The sequence below is a fragment of the Echinops telfairi genome, unplaced genomic scaffold, assembly GCF_000313985.2.
Source record: "Echinops telfairi isolate 266 unplaced genomic scaffold, ASM31398v2 ScPeMD7_2;HRSCAF=8, whole genome shotgun sequence".
NCBI classification, from domain to species: Eukaryota; Metazoa; Chordata; class Mammalia; order Afrosoricida; family Tenrecidae; genus Echinops; species Echinops telfairi.
In genome coordinates this window covers 70,578,054-70,595,460 of record NW_022103898.1, presented here as the reverse complement: position 1 = coordinate 70,595,460, position 17,407 = coordinate 70,578,054, and the positions used below count along the sequence as shown (strand labels likewise).

Here is a 17,407-nt window from a genome sequence, read left to right as displayed (position 1 = left end):
GGGTGAATGTGCAATAGTAAGAGGAGGGAATAGGGGGCATGTGTGGCAAGATAGTAGCCTAAGCTTAGTCATCGTAGAGTGGTCCCAGGCTTGCCTATGGGCACTGCTTCGAGGGAACAATAACAGAAGGGAATGGGCTTTATTTAGGGTGAGTCAGACTAATAGTCTAGCCACTAAAGATGACTGATGTTAAGGAGAATAACCTCTGACTTACTTTCGCTGTCTAAAGAACAGTCACGCTAAAGCAGCTAAGTTTGGTACATATTTTGGGGAGACAACTTAAGAGAAATCCTTCTGTTCCCCACAACCAATAATGAGAGCAATACCATGAGGGTAGAGGGAAGGGGGAGAGAGAGAACCAATCGCAGTGACCGACCTACAATCCTGCCCACCCCAGGGGGATGAACAATAGAAATGTGGGTGAAGGGAGACAGCAGACTGTGTAGAATATGAAAATAAAAATAATTTTTAAATTATCAAGGGTTCGCAGTGTGGGAGGGAGGGGGGGAAGAGGAGCTGATACCAAGGGCTCAAGTAGAAAGAAAATGTTTGGAAATGATGATGACAACATGTGTATAAATGTGCTTGATAAAATTGATGTATGAATTGTTATAAGAGCTGTAAGACCCCCCCCAATAAAATGATTTATTAATTTAAAAAAAATCAAGATCAAGGCCATTCCTGTGAAAATAATTTCATACTAGTATTCTTAGCACACTACATAAAAATGAATTTATTTCTAATTGTTGAAGTATACACTACATTCTCTGGCAAATTCAGTTTCAGGCTGTATTTCTTATTAATAAATTAAAATGAAAAAGTATAAATTATCTCAATTTAAAAGAACTTTTCTAAGTTTTCACAAAGTGAAAATAAGTTGCTGCCAAGTTTATTCAAACTTGTTATCAAAGTAGAATTGTGGTCTGTAAGATGTGCATTGACTCATTTTTAAAAGTAGATCACTGAGCTTTTATTCAAAGGTGTATCCGAGTGGTTATGCCAAGTGTGTTAAACATTTGTGCCACACAGATACTCTTCCACTAAAACAGACTTTATTACACTCCTCAGGGTTGGTGACTGCACACTGACCATGCATTTCCTTCCCTGTTTTATTTAATATTGCAGAAAGTAGTCCAAAGATTTTTTTTAAAGTGCAAGCTGATAGAATTGCTATTTTATTTCTTTACACTGCATTTAAAGGACTGTGATCATGTTAACTGATAATCTCTAATAGCTAAATCCACCCTTTCCTAAGGCTTTATGGTTTTTGCATTGCAGTTGATGGAAATACTTGGGCACAAGTAATTGCCTTATATCCAACATTAGTAGAATGCATCACCTGCTCATCGTCAGAAGTCTGCTCTGCACTTAAAGAGGCACTAGTTCCTTTTAAGGATTTCATGCAACCACCAGCATCCAAAGTCCAGAATGGAGAATCTTGACCAGCTTCAATATATTTGGAGGAAGAAAGATAACCTAAAAAGAGTTTGCTGCTCAGTGAGTCTTCTGTGAGAAGGACATTTCTTATTACAGATAATTCTTGGCAGCTGCTGTTGACCTCCTACATTGTACGTTTCTGAGTTGGGCAATTCATAATACAAGCTTACATGTCAACAAGAGTTCCTGAATGAGTAGCAGTACAGGCCTTTAGTAAGTTAAACTGATGAAAAGGATAGTTAATACTGCAACATACCTGCTACCATATCTGCAGTTGGCGATTTAAAAGTGAACTTATGTACAGTTTGTGGTGTATGTGTGAATGATGTACTTTTTAAAAAGAAAGCTATTTCAATTCAGTCAGATTTATTAGGCTGGTGTTTTTGCACCCTTTTTCAAGTACAAAATTGTACTAAAATTTAACATTTTATGCAAGATGGTACTGTAACATTCCATATTATCTGTAAACAGCCTTTGTACACAAAGGGAACAGATATACTTGTGTGTATAATAAATGGTACAATTCTGTATAAAATAGTTGTATTTATTATTTAAATTTTTAAATAATGTTAAATTCTTGAAGCTGTATTATTATTACAAAATTGTTTGCTTACATTTTCACTTATGATTTGCCTTCTTGAGTGGCAGATATGCCAATCACATGATCATGCAGTTAGCTTCTCGCTTATTTTGAATGTATTTATCAGTGACCATTAAACATCAGCAAGAAAAGTCATGTCAACACAGCAGCAAATGGTTCCTCATTGCTGATTTTGCAATGTTGAACTGCAGGTTATTGATGTAATACACTGAAATAGATTGTAGCTCTGTGGCGCCACCATACCTCATTTCTTTAAAACTTTCTCTTCCAGCTTTCACTGTTCATTTTTATATTTGCTGTCTGGATTTTAAAGACTTTAAATATTTTGTATTTCTACTGATTTTTTTCTCCCCTGAATAACAGCGTTTGTCACAGGCAAGATGATTTCAAATTCCTTAAAATCTTGCTTATGGGGTTCTGTTTATTTCAGTTATCTTCTGCTTCATTTTGTATTGTCTTTTCAAAAAGAAAAATATCTATGCTAATCCACAAGTATACATTGTGTATGTATTATAACGAAAGTGTATTTTTGGAGATAGTCAATCATTTAGAAATGCAGTACACTCGGTCATGGAGTGCAATGCTAATTGTGTTCCACGGTCCTATCCTCGTGAAGAAGAATGTGCTCTTGAGTACATTAACTGAGTTGTTTCTTTAAAAACTGACATTGACCTAGATCACTGTAATTTTTATTTAATGGATTATGGTATTATAATATTTTCTGATTAAAATTTCAAAATTTATGTGAAGACATGAAGATATTTAAAGCAACGATTATTCATAAGAAATTCTAATGGTCTCGGTATTATTTAAGTGTGCTGGAAGGCCTTTGTTTTGATAGAATTTGTAAATTTCAGCCTGTCCAGAATAATCATCCGCATACAAGAAAGAAACAGAATTGAGTAATAGATGAGATGACATTTTGAGGCTATTGTAATTGTGTAATTATTTCATTTGCACTGTTATTCATAAATGTGTTGAGATCTTTTATTCACATAAATTAATAAATTTCTATTTTATAATTTCACTTAAAATAAGGTTAAATATGGCATTCCATAGATTCTGCCTTCAATGTTTTCCTTAAGGAAGCTTGTTTAAAAAAATTTTTTTAATCTGTTTAGTTTATTCTTTGTATTTAGATATGACACATTGAAAATGAGAAAATCCACATAGTATTGATAGATATTACAATAGAATAACTGAAGCAGTATATACTATTTCAGTAACATGTTAGAAACCCTCCCCTGACTTTACAAGAGGTAAAAATAAGTCTATTCTTGAGAAAAAAGGATGAATCAATTGCAATTCAAATAATAATTCTTCAATGGAACTTAAATATGAGTCAAGGGTACTTAACATCTATTTATATAAAATGAGTACTTTGAACTAATATTGTATTAACTTTCTATATTAGGTCTGTGACCTACAGCTCAAGATATATAAATGTGGTGAACATGTTAATATGGGGTAGTCACGGCCAGTCTTACTAACCAGCAAACTGAACTACCCCTCTTGGTGGTACCATTTGACCAGGTTTTCCTCGCAGAATACCACCCTGTCCTATCCTGTCTTTAAGAGCAACTAAATTCAGTCCCTTGGTCAAGCTTTCCTCTGGGCTACATTTTCTAAAATGTCCTGATCCCTGCAGAGGTTAGCACATTCTGAATTGGTCAGGAGCTGGATTTTGAGATTATTAACTGCTAGGAGGTTCAAGGGACCCCTGGTAATGTAGTGAGTTACTTGGGCTGCTAACTGCAAGGTCACTACTTGGACCCCACCAGCGAGTACATGGGAAAAGATGAGGCTTTCTGCTTCTGTAAAGATTAACAGCCTCAGAAAAACAAGGGGGCAGTTCTCTCTGCCCGGTTGAATCCCTCTGTATCACAGTTGTCTTGATAACAGTGTGTGTGTATGAGTGAGTGAGTGAGTGACAGTTGTCTTGATAACAGTGTGTATGAGTGAGTGAGAGCGAGTGACTGAGTGAGTGAGTGAGTGAGTGAGTGAGTGAGTGAGTGAGTAGGGAGGGAGGGAGAGAGGGAGCGAAGGAGTTCACAAAGAAAACTCCCAAAGCTAAAATTGCTTTCCAGCACAATTGAGTCTGTGACTAGTCCTTGAAACAGTGATAATGTCCTTTGGTATATTTATAAGAAATGCAATGGATTTTAAGCCTCAGATAATCACTATTATCACTGACAATGCCTGTCTTACTTACATTGTTGTACAACAGGCATATGCCAGTAAATGATGGATGATTAGTAACATCATTTTCTATTTCTTCTATTATAAATGAAACAAACTAATTTTCAACTCATGTAACTTATTTTTTTGTTTCCTATAATTCTTTCACTGCCAAGAAGTAAAAGACTAGATCCTTCTAGTTGTATAGATTTCTAACAGTTGGGTTCCTGTCAGCACCACTCTGATGGGCACAAGGACAACTGTGTGAAGCATTGACAAACCCGGTAGCACCTCTGCAATCCTTGGTATGCTGGAGTGCGTTCATTGTTACAGCTGCGGTGCATTTTGATTGTCAGCACTGTCTCAGCGATATTCTGCAACCTTCTGTTGTGGTCCAGCGGGTTTTGAATGACTAATTTTCAGGAGTAAATTGCCAGGTCTTTCCTCCTCCTCTTCTAGTCTGGAAGCCCCCCTGAAACCTGACCACTATGGATGACACCACTGGTCTTTGTAATACTGATGGCATAGCAACACACAGCCACCAGAATGTAACAAACCAGCAGGCAGGTGGTAGTGTTTATTACTAGTAATAGTAGATTCTGTTAGTTGTATTTCATACATTTATGAGCAGCTGTAATGTGTAGATTAGCAACCTTTGGAATACCAAACACAAAGTGAAGTGCATAAAAGCCTGGCTCAGAGAAAGCCACTTTTAACTTTTTAAATTTTGTTCAATTTAACTGTCGTCCTCTGTGGGAATGGATTTGTTTAGCATTTTCTCTAGCTAAACTAGACCTGCTGCCATCTAGTCAGGTCTAACTGCAATTCTGTAGGACTGAACAGACTGCCCCTTAAGGTTTCTAATGCTGTAATCATCCAGGAAGCACTGTACCATATCTGTCTTCCTCATAGTGGCTGGTAGGTCTGAACTGCTAACCTTTCAGTTAGCCACCAAGTGCTTCATCACTGTTGTACTACCGAGGGCCCTTTCTAGCTATATTCCTTAAATCAGTGGTGCTCAATCTTCCTAATGCCACGACCCTCCAACAAAAATGAAATTATTTTTGTTGCTACTTCATCACTGTAATTTTGCTACTGTTATGAATCGGGCAACCCCACGGAAAGGGTTGTTTGACACCCAAAGGGGTCGCGCTGCCTTAAATATAGCACCAAAAGGAAGAGAGCAATTTAGTGTTTATTTTATTCTGGAGAGTAACTTCCTCAATTCAGTTCTGTAGCAGCCCAGTAAGTACCAGTGTGTTGTCCTTTGCCAGAATACCTCAGAATACGTTGTTAGTGTTTATCACAATTATGTACTATTAATCCCAGGTGTGAGGAACCCTGGTGGTGTAATGGGTTACACGTTGCGCTGCTGAGCATAAGGCTGGGAGTTTGAATCCACCAGCTAATCCATGGCTTTCCACTCCCTTAAAGATTTACAGCCTCAAAAACTCAAAGGGGCAGTTTTATTTTGTCCTATAGGATTGCTAGGAGTGGCATTCAACTAGATGGCAGTGGGTTTTGGTTTTAATTTTTGGATTTTATTGTTTTGAGCAGCATGAGTCCTAGGTAACCATTGGGCCAGAGGGTCAGTTAATAATTTAGTTTAAATTATTTAACAGTGGTCAGAAAAATTCATGAGTATATTCCATATTGCTAAAGTCATTATTACCTTTATGTTAATATCAAGTCTGCCCCCTATTCATAGTGATCCTATGTATACCAGCAGTATTGTTCCATGATTTATGCATTCTGTGGGGTCTCCTTTCTGTGGAATGGGTACAAATAAGGATTTCTTCCAATTGGTTGGCCAGGTAGCTATCTTCCAAATTTCATGACATAGAGCAATGAGTGCTCTGGTGCTACAGCCATTGAAATGGCCATGAGGCTTTTGAAACTATCATGGCTTGAGTCAGGTGCACCCTAGTCCTCAAAGTGATATCTTTGTTCTCAACACTTTAAACAGGACATGTACAACAGATTTTCCCAATATAATATGTCATTTGATTTCTGGACTGCTGTTTTCATGGGCTTTTATTATGGATTTGAGCAAGATGAAATCCATAACAATTTCACTCTTTAATGTATTTATCATCATGTCCGTGATGTCTTGATTTGTTAGTCCAGCTGTAAGGATTTTGTTTTCTTTACATTGGCTGAAATCTTTTACCTTTATCAGTAAGTACTTCAAATCCTCTTAGCTTTCAGCAAGCAAGGTTGTGAGCCTCCAATCCCCCTGCTGTATTCTCCAGGTAATGTAGTTTGGGGTTTTTTGTTTTGTTTTTCCTTTGGTGGTTATTTGCTCAGTATACAAAGAGAATAAATATGGTGTAGGGGTATGATACAATCCTGACCTACACTTTTCCTTATTTTTCAAACTATTCGGTATCCCCTTATCCTGTTTGAACTATTCCTTTTTGGTCTATGAACAGATTCCACATTAAATGTTTCAAGAATTTTCATTCTTCACACTATTATCCAGAGTTTGTTGTGATTCACACAATCAGCTGCTTTTGTATAGCAGTAAAACACACATAAGCATCTTTCTGGTATTCTCTGCTATCAGCCAAGATCCATCTAACATCAGCCATGATATCCCTGTGCTACACCCTCTTCTGAATATGGCTAGATTGTTGGCAGGTCACTGTCGGTTACCTTCAGCAAAATTTTACTTGCATGTGATGTTAATGATATTGTTGAATAATCTGTCCGTTCTGTTGTTACTTTTCTTTGGGATGAACATAAATAATGATCTCTTGCAGTTGGTTGGCCAAGTAGCTGTCTTCCAAAGCTCTTAGCTTCGAGCAGTGAGTGCGCTCAGTGCTGCATCAGCCTGTTGAAATATTTCGATGGATCTGTCAGTTCCCGGAGCCACACCAGTTAATTCCTTGTTCCTCACCAATGCCTTCATTGCAGCGTGGACTCCTTCCTTCAGCCATTGGTTCTTGATCAAATACTGTTTCCTGAAATGGTTTGATGTTAACCCATTCTTTTTGGTACAATATTGTATTCCTTCCATCTTTTGATACGTCCTGCATCATTCAAGTATTTTGCCCCATTGAATCTCTCATAATTGCAAATTGAGGACTGCGTTTTTTGTTTTTTTTTCTTTTCTTTCAGCAGAAGAAATGCTGAGAATGTTCTTCCTATTTGGTTTTCTAACTTCAGGCCTTTGCACATTTTATTATAATGCTTTACTTTGTCTTCTCAAGATGCCTTTTGAGATTTTCTGTTCAGACTATGTAGTTACTATACAATGACTACTGTGTTCTTCCTCCACCACCCATCTGTCAGTTTGCCATCCTGTGGAGGCTGCCGTGTTGCTGTGATTCTCAGAGCTATGCCACAGTTATTTCAAACACTAGCAGGGTCACTCATGGTTTACGAGTTTCAGCAGAATTTCCAAACTAAGACTAGGAGGAAAGGTCTAGCAGTCAACTTCCAAATATCAACTAATGAAAACAGTATGGGTCACAACAGGGCATTTTATCAGGAGAGATCAGTCCCCAGCGGAGAACATCATGTTTGGTGAAGTTGAGGGCAAATGAGAGCACTGGAAGACCCGCTGTTATGGGTTACAGAATTGCTGCCGTGAGAGACTCAAACATGGTGGTGATAGTGAGGATGGCACACAGCTGGGCATACTTTGCTTTGTTGTCCATGACAATATTTTGTCTGGTCAGCAAGAGTAGAAGTCAATAGCAGCTAACAAAAACAGGGTACTTTCCCAAACATGAGCGAATTCAAATGAGTGGCTGAATTCTGAAGACTGCTGTAGACCGTCTGTCTCACCAAGACAGAATGATTTCAGGAACCCACCTGACTGGTTGCTGTAGAAATTCACAGTGGAGCTGTAGGAGTTTCTGAAATGAATCGATGTCCAAACAGAGGATATTGTGGATTTTTTTAAATAGAAAACTACCACAGATGTTGACGGAAAAATTTATTATGAAATGATTACCAACAGTTTGGTATGTCTCAGATTCGGAGTTTGCCAGTTAGGCTGGTACTTAGGTAAAGCACATTTTACTCTGTGATCCTGGGTTGTATCTGGCTACATTAATGGAGGGAATCTCCTCTCTCCCCTTTAATTTATCATTCATAAGAAGAGCAAGGTTTCAAAGCACATGATGTTACTAATTTATGTGTGGTGGGGAAATAGTTCAAGCTTTGTACTAAGTGGTTTGAATTAAAGGTTTCTAATCTGAGAAATATTAATATTTCAATTTGAATGAAAAGTTTTTATAGTTTGGGAAAGTTATAATATCTTTGTATATTTTATATTAAAGAGCAGAAATTAGATACAAATCCATTTCTTATTAATCCAGTAATTTTGAAATCACAAACAGCGTTGGCTCTTTGAAAGAGCATGTTTGAACTCTCTTGTGACTATGAACTCTCAATAATGTGGAGTTTTGTGAGGCCGTGGTAGGTTCAGGCTCTGTCTCTTATTTAACTCTCCACACTAATTTTTCAAAACCCTCTGTTTCCCTATCTCTAAAACAAAGATCATAACGAGCTAACAGTTCTTTAGAGAAAGGCATAGTTAGGGTTTGGCGTTCATTTCGTAATGGCATTCTTCGGGTGACTGTTCAAGTTGTTTAATAAAATTATTACTCTAACAGAAACCTTTGACTATATTTTCCCTTTTTCTCTCACATTGCTTGCTTCTCTTTCTGTTATTTTTACCTTTGTTGTGTTTTCTTTCCTTCTGGTTTTTCTCATTCTATCTCTCCTCTTCCAGTTCTTCCTTTAATGTCACCTATTCTTTGTCCCTCTGATGCATAGCTGTGAGCGAAAGCACCGCTGCCAGCCGTCTTCCTCTGAGAGATATTCTTCAAATACTTTCCACTTGATCCACTGTTGACTTTGTCAAAGGTGAAGCCCCTCAACCATCTCAAGAGAGCTGCCGTTAACGTGTTTAACAAGTTAAAGTGTTTGTGACTATAGCTCCTCCCTTCGTCTGAATCTACAGGGTTCTACAGTCCCTCAGATGTTCACAACATGAACACGGAAACTACTTGGGATTGCTTTGACTACGATGGATTTAGCAGCTAGACCTGCATAGATAGGTATAAGGATATATGGATAGGGAGATTATATCACTTTCCTCAAAGGACAGTATCTAAGTATCTCTGTGGGAGGGTTTTTTGTCTTTTAATTTTGCCTTTTCATGACGGGTTTGTGTATGTCCGTGCGTGCACATGTGTGTGTAGATAGATGATTTTAATTATTTTTGTGAGATAATTAGTTATTGGCTTACAGTTTTTATACTGTCTGCTTTCAAGAAGAATTTAGGCATCAGATTGCCTATATAATTCAGCTATTGCCCAACAGCGGTCTTTGAAGGAAGACTGAATGTTATCCTCAACTCTGAGTCTGTCTGTGCCTTCAGTGATTCAGAGGTCAATTGAAACATTCCTAATTATACTGTAGGATTGACAGTAACCTCACAGGTAAGGAAAAGAAAATTAGTTTCAATTGCTACAATTGTAGTTGCATTAAGTTTTCATTTTAAACCAACATTCCATAAGAAGTGCAGCCAGGGAAGATCTGACTAACCAAGACATCATTTGGAAGACCATTGCAATATAACAACTGCTTTTTCATTTGTTTATATGGAGTTATGCAATATGGGAGAGAAGTTCCAATGCTATAATATTGCAATCATATTCTTTTTATCTAGAAAAATAAAATATTAGGCTTCAGATCCAACTGTGCAAATTGTGTTTGCTTTCCAGTTTTTACTACTTCTGTGTCATAATTTTGACACATAACTTACAACTCCTGTCTCTTAAGGCAGTTACCATATGGTGTTTATGTCAGACTGGATATATTTATCTAATTTTGTAAGATTCTTTCTTAGCTCCCAACACAGTTCTTGAAAGTAACGCCACAGTTGTTACACTTACGATTTACAATCTTTATACTGTTGAAATACTTTAACTGTATCAGTTAAGTATCAAGAAAGTTCCTTGGCTTCAATTTCCTTTGTGCTCTAAGGTTTTTCACCAAGCCAATAGGTTCTTAATTTGCTTTAGAGTCACCACTCAGCATGGTCCCACACTTTAATTTTGATCTAGCAGTATTAGTTTTTTAGAACTTAAAAGCATGTGCACTGACAATTTACCTTCAGGTCTGACAAGTCATTCGCTTGTTTCCTTTAGTATACTTGTAGTGTTTGGCTTTCTAACCCTATTAGGTCCAAACATTGATACTCCACACCATTGATGACTCTGTTTTAAACACCTCAGAAATAATGATTCAAATATGTTTCTAATAGATTTCATGTATGACCAAATTAGAAAAAGAAAATTATATAAGATAGACTAGTAGAAATATATTTGAGAACTTTGTTGAAACTCTATTTAAAATTAAAAAAATATTAGGAACTATCTCAATAATTTGGAAATAAATATTTGGTGTTTTAACTGGAATTCTTCAGTAAAATACATGTACCTTATGTAGTTTAGACACCTTTGTGTCACTCTAGCAAATTTCCTATTTGCTAATTACTTGGTAAGACTAATTTTGAGAATGGATAGCTATATCATTGCCAAACCAACCATCCGATCCAAGGAAAATTGTGTGTGTGTGTTTATTTTGGTTTTGTTTTAAGAAACTGAGTTGTGTGGTAATTAAATGAGATCTGTTCCTGTGTCTTTTTTTAAGTAAATCAGAACAGGACATAAGATTCTTATTTAGCCCTAACGATGTAGTTGATTATGCATTGGGCTGCTAACTACAGGTCAGCAGTTTGAACCCATCAGCTGTTCCCTGGGTAAAGGATGAGGCTTTGTCTTCCTGTTAAGATTTACAGCCTCTGAAACCAACGTGGACCGTTCCATTCTACCCTGTCGCATTGCGTTGAGTCCGCAGCGACTCAGTGGCAGTGGGTTTCTTGTTGAGTGGGCCTGCAGGAAAAAGACCTAGTGATCTGCTTCTGTGGAGACTCTCGCCAAGAAAAGCTCACGGAGAGGCTCTGTTTGTAACAGATGGGGTGTTGCCATGAGTGAGAATCAACAGCAGGAGGTTTGTTTTGTTTCGTTTTGTTTTTTGTAGTCTGTGTCAGTCAAGACTTCACCTGTGTTATACCTTTTAATCCTCACAGGCATCCTCCAGGGAAGGCATATGAGGGGGGACTTCAAAAAGTTCAGAAGACAATGGAATTAAAAGATAATTGAATTTGTTCATGATTGTTGTGAAACCCCCATGCATTACACTTATTTTACAGATAAGAAAGTCAAAGTCCAGAGGAAGTTGAAGCATCTTGCCCATACTCACATGGATAAGACTATCTGACTCAACATGTCTTCCTCCAAAAACAGTTCTTTCCACTAAAACCAAAACCAAATTCACTGCTTTGAGTCAGTTCCACGTTTTAATGACCCGCTAACACAGAGTAGAACTGCCTTTTTTGGGTTTCCAAATCTTTACCAGAGCAGAAAACCTTGTCTTTCTCCCGAGGAGCTGTTAGTAGTTTTGAATTGCAGACTTTGTCATTAGCAGTGCAAAGCATACCCCACTGTACCACCAATATGTTCTCACTCCATTACAATCCAAGACTTGCTGCAATACATTTAAAACATTTTAGAAAACTAATTCTATTGATATATGTTGTAACTAGAACATAAAAGATGACTTCAGATACTATGAAAACTTTAATTCCTTGACTAGGCTCTCCAGAGCTGCACTAAGTCTTTATGATTGATCCAGGACCGTTCTAAACATCTGTTGTTTTAAGAGTAGCTGAAGTGAGTGAAAGAAATGATGAAGCAAAAGAGCTAAACAAATGTCAAAGGGTTGTTCCAGAAGCAAAGCAAAGTATTATGCACTATGCAAAGACCAGGAGTTAGACAACCCAAAGAAAATAACACACTTAATTCAGCTCGAGCTGAAAGAATTCAAGAAAATGCTCCAGCCTTCAGTTGAAATACTGAAGGATCCCATGGGCAAATGATGACAATGCAGGGAGCATCAGAACTAGATGGAAGGAATGCAGAATTACTGTACCAAAAGGAATTGGTCAATATTCAACCGCTTAAGGAGCTAGCATATGATTAAGAACCAACAGCATTCAGGAAGAAGTCCAAATTGCACTGAAGATATTGGTGATGTACAGGGATCCTGTAATTGACCAATTACACTGAATGCGTGCAATGTTGGAAACACTCACTTGTCTGTGCAAGAAATGTGGAAGAAAACCACATGGCAAACTAACTAAAAGGGATCTGAATTTGTCCCCCTTCCAAGGAAGAGTGACCAAATAATGGGGAAATTATTGAACAATATTATTATCGCATGCAAATGAAGGTTTGTTGAAGATCATTTAAAAAGTGTTGCATCAGTGCATCAACAGGGAACTTGCAAGAATTCAAGGCGATTCAGAAAAGGATGGGGAAGAAGGGATAGCATTACAGGTGTCATGTGTATCTTGTCTGACAGAATAATACAAAGATGTTTACCTGTGTTTTATTGACTGCATAGGCATTCAACTGTAGATCATAACGAACTACAGATAGCATTGAGAAGGATAGGAACTTCATAACATTTAACTGTGCTCATGCAGAGCCATCAGGATGGAGGAAGACCGTTAACAACCCGCCCTACACAGATGACACACCCTTGCTTGCTGAAAGCAGAACTTGAAGCACATACTGATGAAGGTTAAAGACTACAGTTTTCCATGTGAATTACACCAACTGGACCAATAAGTAACAACATAAGCAAAGATAATGCAGAATGTCAAAGATTTCTTTTTACTGGATCCACAATCAACGTTCACGGAAGCCACACTAAACACAAAAAATATATTGCACATGACACATCTGTAAAAGACTTTTTTTTTTTCTTTTTTAACATTTTATTAGGGGCTCATACAACTGTTATCCCAATCCATACACACATCAATTGTGTAAAGCGCATTTGTACATCGTTTCTCAAAACATTTTCTCTCCATTTAAACCCCCGACATTAGGTCCTCATTTTTCCCCTCCCTCCAAAAGACTTTTTTAAAGTGTTAAAAATCAAAGATGTGACTTTGAAGACTAAGGTGGGTCTCAACCCATAATATTTTCAATATCTCATATTCGTGGGAAAGCTGGACATATGAATAAGGAAGACTGAAGAAGAATGGATCCATTTGATTTATGAGGTTGGTGAAGAATACGGAATAAGCAATGACCTTCCAGAAGAACAAACATGACTTAGAAAAAGTATAGCCAGAATGAACCCTAGAAGCGAGGATGGTGAGACTTCTCTCACACTTGGGACATGTTATCAGGAGGGACTGGTCTGGAGAAGAACATCATGCTTGGTAAAGGAGAGGGGCAATGAAAAAGAAGACACTCACAGATGGACTGACACAGGGCTGCAAAATGGAATCGAGCATAGCAAAGATTGTGAGGAAAGCACAAGACCAAGCAGTGTTTTGTTCAGTTGCTCTGAGTCCATACTTTACTGCCGTAGACTAATGGTTTGCCTTTTATCGGACAACCCTGTATTACATAATTTAAGAGTCTATGGTGAGTTAACTGTCCTTGCTATGTGTGACAGAAGTTATTAGGGAATCTGAGGGTACTTAAACTAGTTAAGAGACCCATATACTTAATACAGAATACAAACAAGACTGCACATAATTAGTTCTGATGTGATTTTAACATTTTATGTTCTAATGCATACTAAGCACTGAGTTGCATTCTCAGCCCTTGTGGAGTTTATTGTTTCAGGGAATCCAGACCTTTAATAAGTGTGCAAAGTACTATGAAGATCACATAACTATAAATTAATGAGGTCATAAAGCATAAAGCCTAAAATCTTGTTATAGATTGTAGTTGCTGTTTTTATACAAAAGAAAGATCAATAACTGAAAAGATTCTGGTGGAATTTGAACTTAAAATGGAGCCTGATGAATAGGTAGGTATTGGATGAACACAAAAGATATTGGAGGGTCATTCAGACAAAGACAAATGATGTGAACAAAGAACATCTGAATTAGGAAGAGATTGATGGGAAGTACATCTGGTGTGTTCTGTGAAAACAGTGAGGAGGAATTGAGACCATTCATGAAATTTCTTGAAAGCCAAGCAGAATAATTTGAGATGGCAGAAGTTTGAAGTGATTACCTGTAAGAATGCATTATGAAATTAAGGAAGATAAGCTTGCAGTTATAAGTGAGGCAGAGGAGAGAAGACATAGAATAGGGAGAAGGTAGGTAAGGTGAGGATGGTGCAGGACCTGGGCAGTGTTTCAATCTGTTGTGGCGACCCAATGGCAAGTGGCAACAGCAACCAAGGGTAAGACCCTATTGCCGTGTTCCCATTGTGTTGTGAGGTGAAGACAAAGCATTAAATGAAGGTGGTGACAAGGGAAAGATGCTTAAGTTCTAATTATTGTGAGTTTGGGATAAAGAGTGGATAACAGCATATTGTATCTGGATAATGAGTACATTGGTGGTAGCATTAGCAGAACCTGGTTAATTGTGGATGGAATCTAAGTGATGCAATTAGTGTAGTGAATGGCCTAAATCTAGTTAGATTATAGCAACAAATCTAAATATCATAGATTAAAGGACTGGGTGATTACAGACATGTTTCATTTTATTGTGCTTCAAAGGTACTGGTTTGTTTTTTAGTAATTTGAAGATTTGTGACAATCTTGGGCCCAGTAAGCCTCGTGGTGACATTTTTCAAACTGCATGTCCTCACTTTGATTCTGCTACATTTTGGTAATTGTCACAATATTTCAAAGTTTTCACAATTGTATACTTACTGCAGTATGTATAGTATAAATGTAGATTTTATGAGAATTTTTTATATATCTATATATATTGCTTTTAGGGCAGTAGTTCATACACAGAGAGGTTTATTCCAAACAAACTGTGTTTAAACGTGTCTGTGATCAGTAGATGGCCACAGACAACACTTGTCTTGGTCTTGTTAGGGTGCCTTCCAAGAAAGATCCTTTTATTGTCATAGAAACAACATTTTGAGGTCTGAGCTAATCCAAGTTTTTAACAAAACTCAAGTGAGCATCGCCCAAATCATTGAAGGTTTGCAACAAGCTTACAGGAATACTGCCCCACATAAAATTAACAGATTTTAAATGTAGCAAACTTTTAAGGAAGGTCAGGAAAACCTCAGAAATTCAAGGAAGTGAGGTTAGCTCAGAATGTTATGGCAACTGTTTTTTGGGGTTTTTGTTTTATTCCATAGAGGTAATCCTGATAGATTTGATCATCGTGGAGGTTTATGAAAAATGTTTACGTGAAAACTGCATTGGTGATAAAAAGGCCAGACAAGCTTCACTGAGCAGTTTTTCCCATCATGATAATACACCTGCTCATCCTTCAGGGAGTAGCAAGAGCTGTGCTATGAGAATTTCTGAAACCTCACCACAGTCCTGACCTTACCCTTCAAACACTGAAAAGGAAAACACTGAGTCCCTTAGGGATGCTAAACCTGTCAGAAGCACAGAATCCTTCAGGGAAGACTTAGGAAGGTGGAAACACCTTCAGAACTACCCACTAGACCTGCACTCACCCTAGTTGCTCAATTTTCAGACAAACAATAGGTCCATAAGAACAGTAACACCAAGGTGGTATGTACTTCTTAGAGAAATCAAACATTTGAGATAAAAAGAAGGCAGCTTTACCTAAGCAAAGCATTCAGAAAAGTTAGAAAAGAAGGGGGCATAGAAATAACTAGAGAAAGTGGGATAAGTGATGTTACATTGTGGAGGTTGTAATCAAGGACATGAAATAAAAAATAGTGGATGTAAAACTGACTTGCTATGTAAATCTTCACCCAATTCACTATTAAAAAGGGGGAAAAAAGCATATAGACCTAGAGCAGTGGTTCTCAGCCTGTGGGTCGCGACCCCTTTGGGGTCGAATGACTCCTTCACAGGGATCATAACAGTAGCAAAATTACAGTTATGAAATAGCAACAAAATAATTTTATGGTGGTGGGGTGCTTCACCACAACATGAAGTGTATTAAAGGGTCATGGCATTAAGAAGGTTGAGAACCACTGACCTAGAGAATGTCAAGAAACAATACCTGTACATCTTATTTTTGTTTAATAAATGTTTCTGTGATTTGGTAGCAATCGTTTCAATTGCCCACAGAAGCGGGGGGGTGGGGGTGGGTGTGTGACTTGCTTTATTAGGATGTGTACTTTATTGTGCTGATTTAGAACCCAGCCCACAGTATCTCCCAGGTCTGCCCGTATTTAAAACGTGTGCTCTCGTGATGAGCGGCCCCCGCTGACAGGTGGCAGGATGATGTGATCCACTGTGAGTGCGCTCTGGAGGCGCCAGTAGGTGAATGTGACCGCAGCGGGAGCCCTGCTCCATGAGGGAAGGAGGGGATCATCATCATGGGGCTGCTGGTGAAATTTCCAGACTTTCCGGCAAAGTATCTTTGAGATGGATGGTCCAGTGTAGGCTTTGTCAAATAAAGCATTTAATTCCAAACATCACACACACACAAATGTTACTGATTGGAAATCATTCATAGTCAACCATTGTCTAACTGCATAACATTAGTGTCAGGCTCATGGTTATATCCAAGTGTATTTTATTTTCTTAATTTGTATAATACTTTTGAATCAATACTTTGAAACATTTGAGATGCTTTTTAGTTTGAAGATGTGTGCTTTAAGAAATGGAGCCCGATCATCAATACTACATACAATACAAATAGGTCTTACTAATTTTTAATTTGCAGCGAGGCTCTCGACCAGAAGAGTTTGTCGCTCAAAATTATATTGTGGCTGCTGTAAGGAGGGAAGTTTTGTTTAAAAAAAAAAAAAGGGGTGGGGATGGGGGGGGTAACTATGCATGGATACCTCTCCGGCCTTAGCCCTGTTGCCTCCCTAAAAGGATCCAAGTCTTTGTCGCTAGACAACATTTTCATCTTCCCTCCTTTTGTTGTTTGCAGTTGGGGTTTGGGTGAGGGTAATGACAAATAGGAATGACTGGTTTAGCAAAGAAAAGTACAAAAAATCCGGTTCGAGTTTCAGGTAAGTTTTAAGTGCACGGGGTACACAAAATTATCTGAAATTCACGTAACTAGACGGTCTTTATTTTTTCTGGCAACCTATTCACAGTGAACTTCTTCTCTAAAAGAATGTCATCTATAAGTCTCCAAATAGACAAAATCGGGCCTGGGGTAACTGCTGAAGCCGCTGC

The 17,407-nt window shown here is 37.9% G+C and overlaps 1 protein-coding gene across 5 annotated transcripts in view; it reads left to right on the top strand.

The window, feature by feature from the left end:
• Positions 1 to 3,065, top strand: part of MON2 (MON2 homolog, regulator of endosome-to-Golgi trafficking) — a 129,055-nt gene extending 125,990 nt beyond the window's left edge. For all 5 annotated transcript variants that reach the window (XM_004700487.4, XM_004700486.4, XM_045289923.1 and 2 more), the window contains one exon: positions 1,279 to 3,065. In XM_004700487.4, coding sequence (XP_004700544.1) covers positions 1,279 to 1,442 — 164 coding nt within the window. In that variant the 3' untranslated portion in view covers positions 1,443 to 3,065. The remainder of the gene's footprint in view (positions 1 to 1,278) is intronic.
• The last annotated feature ends 14,342 nt before the right edge of the window (positions 3,066 to 17,407 follow it).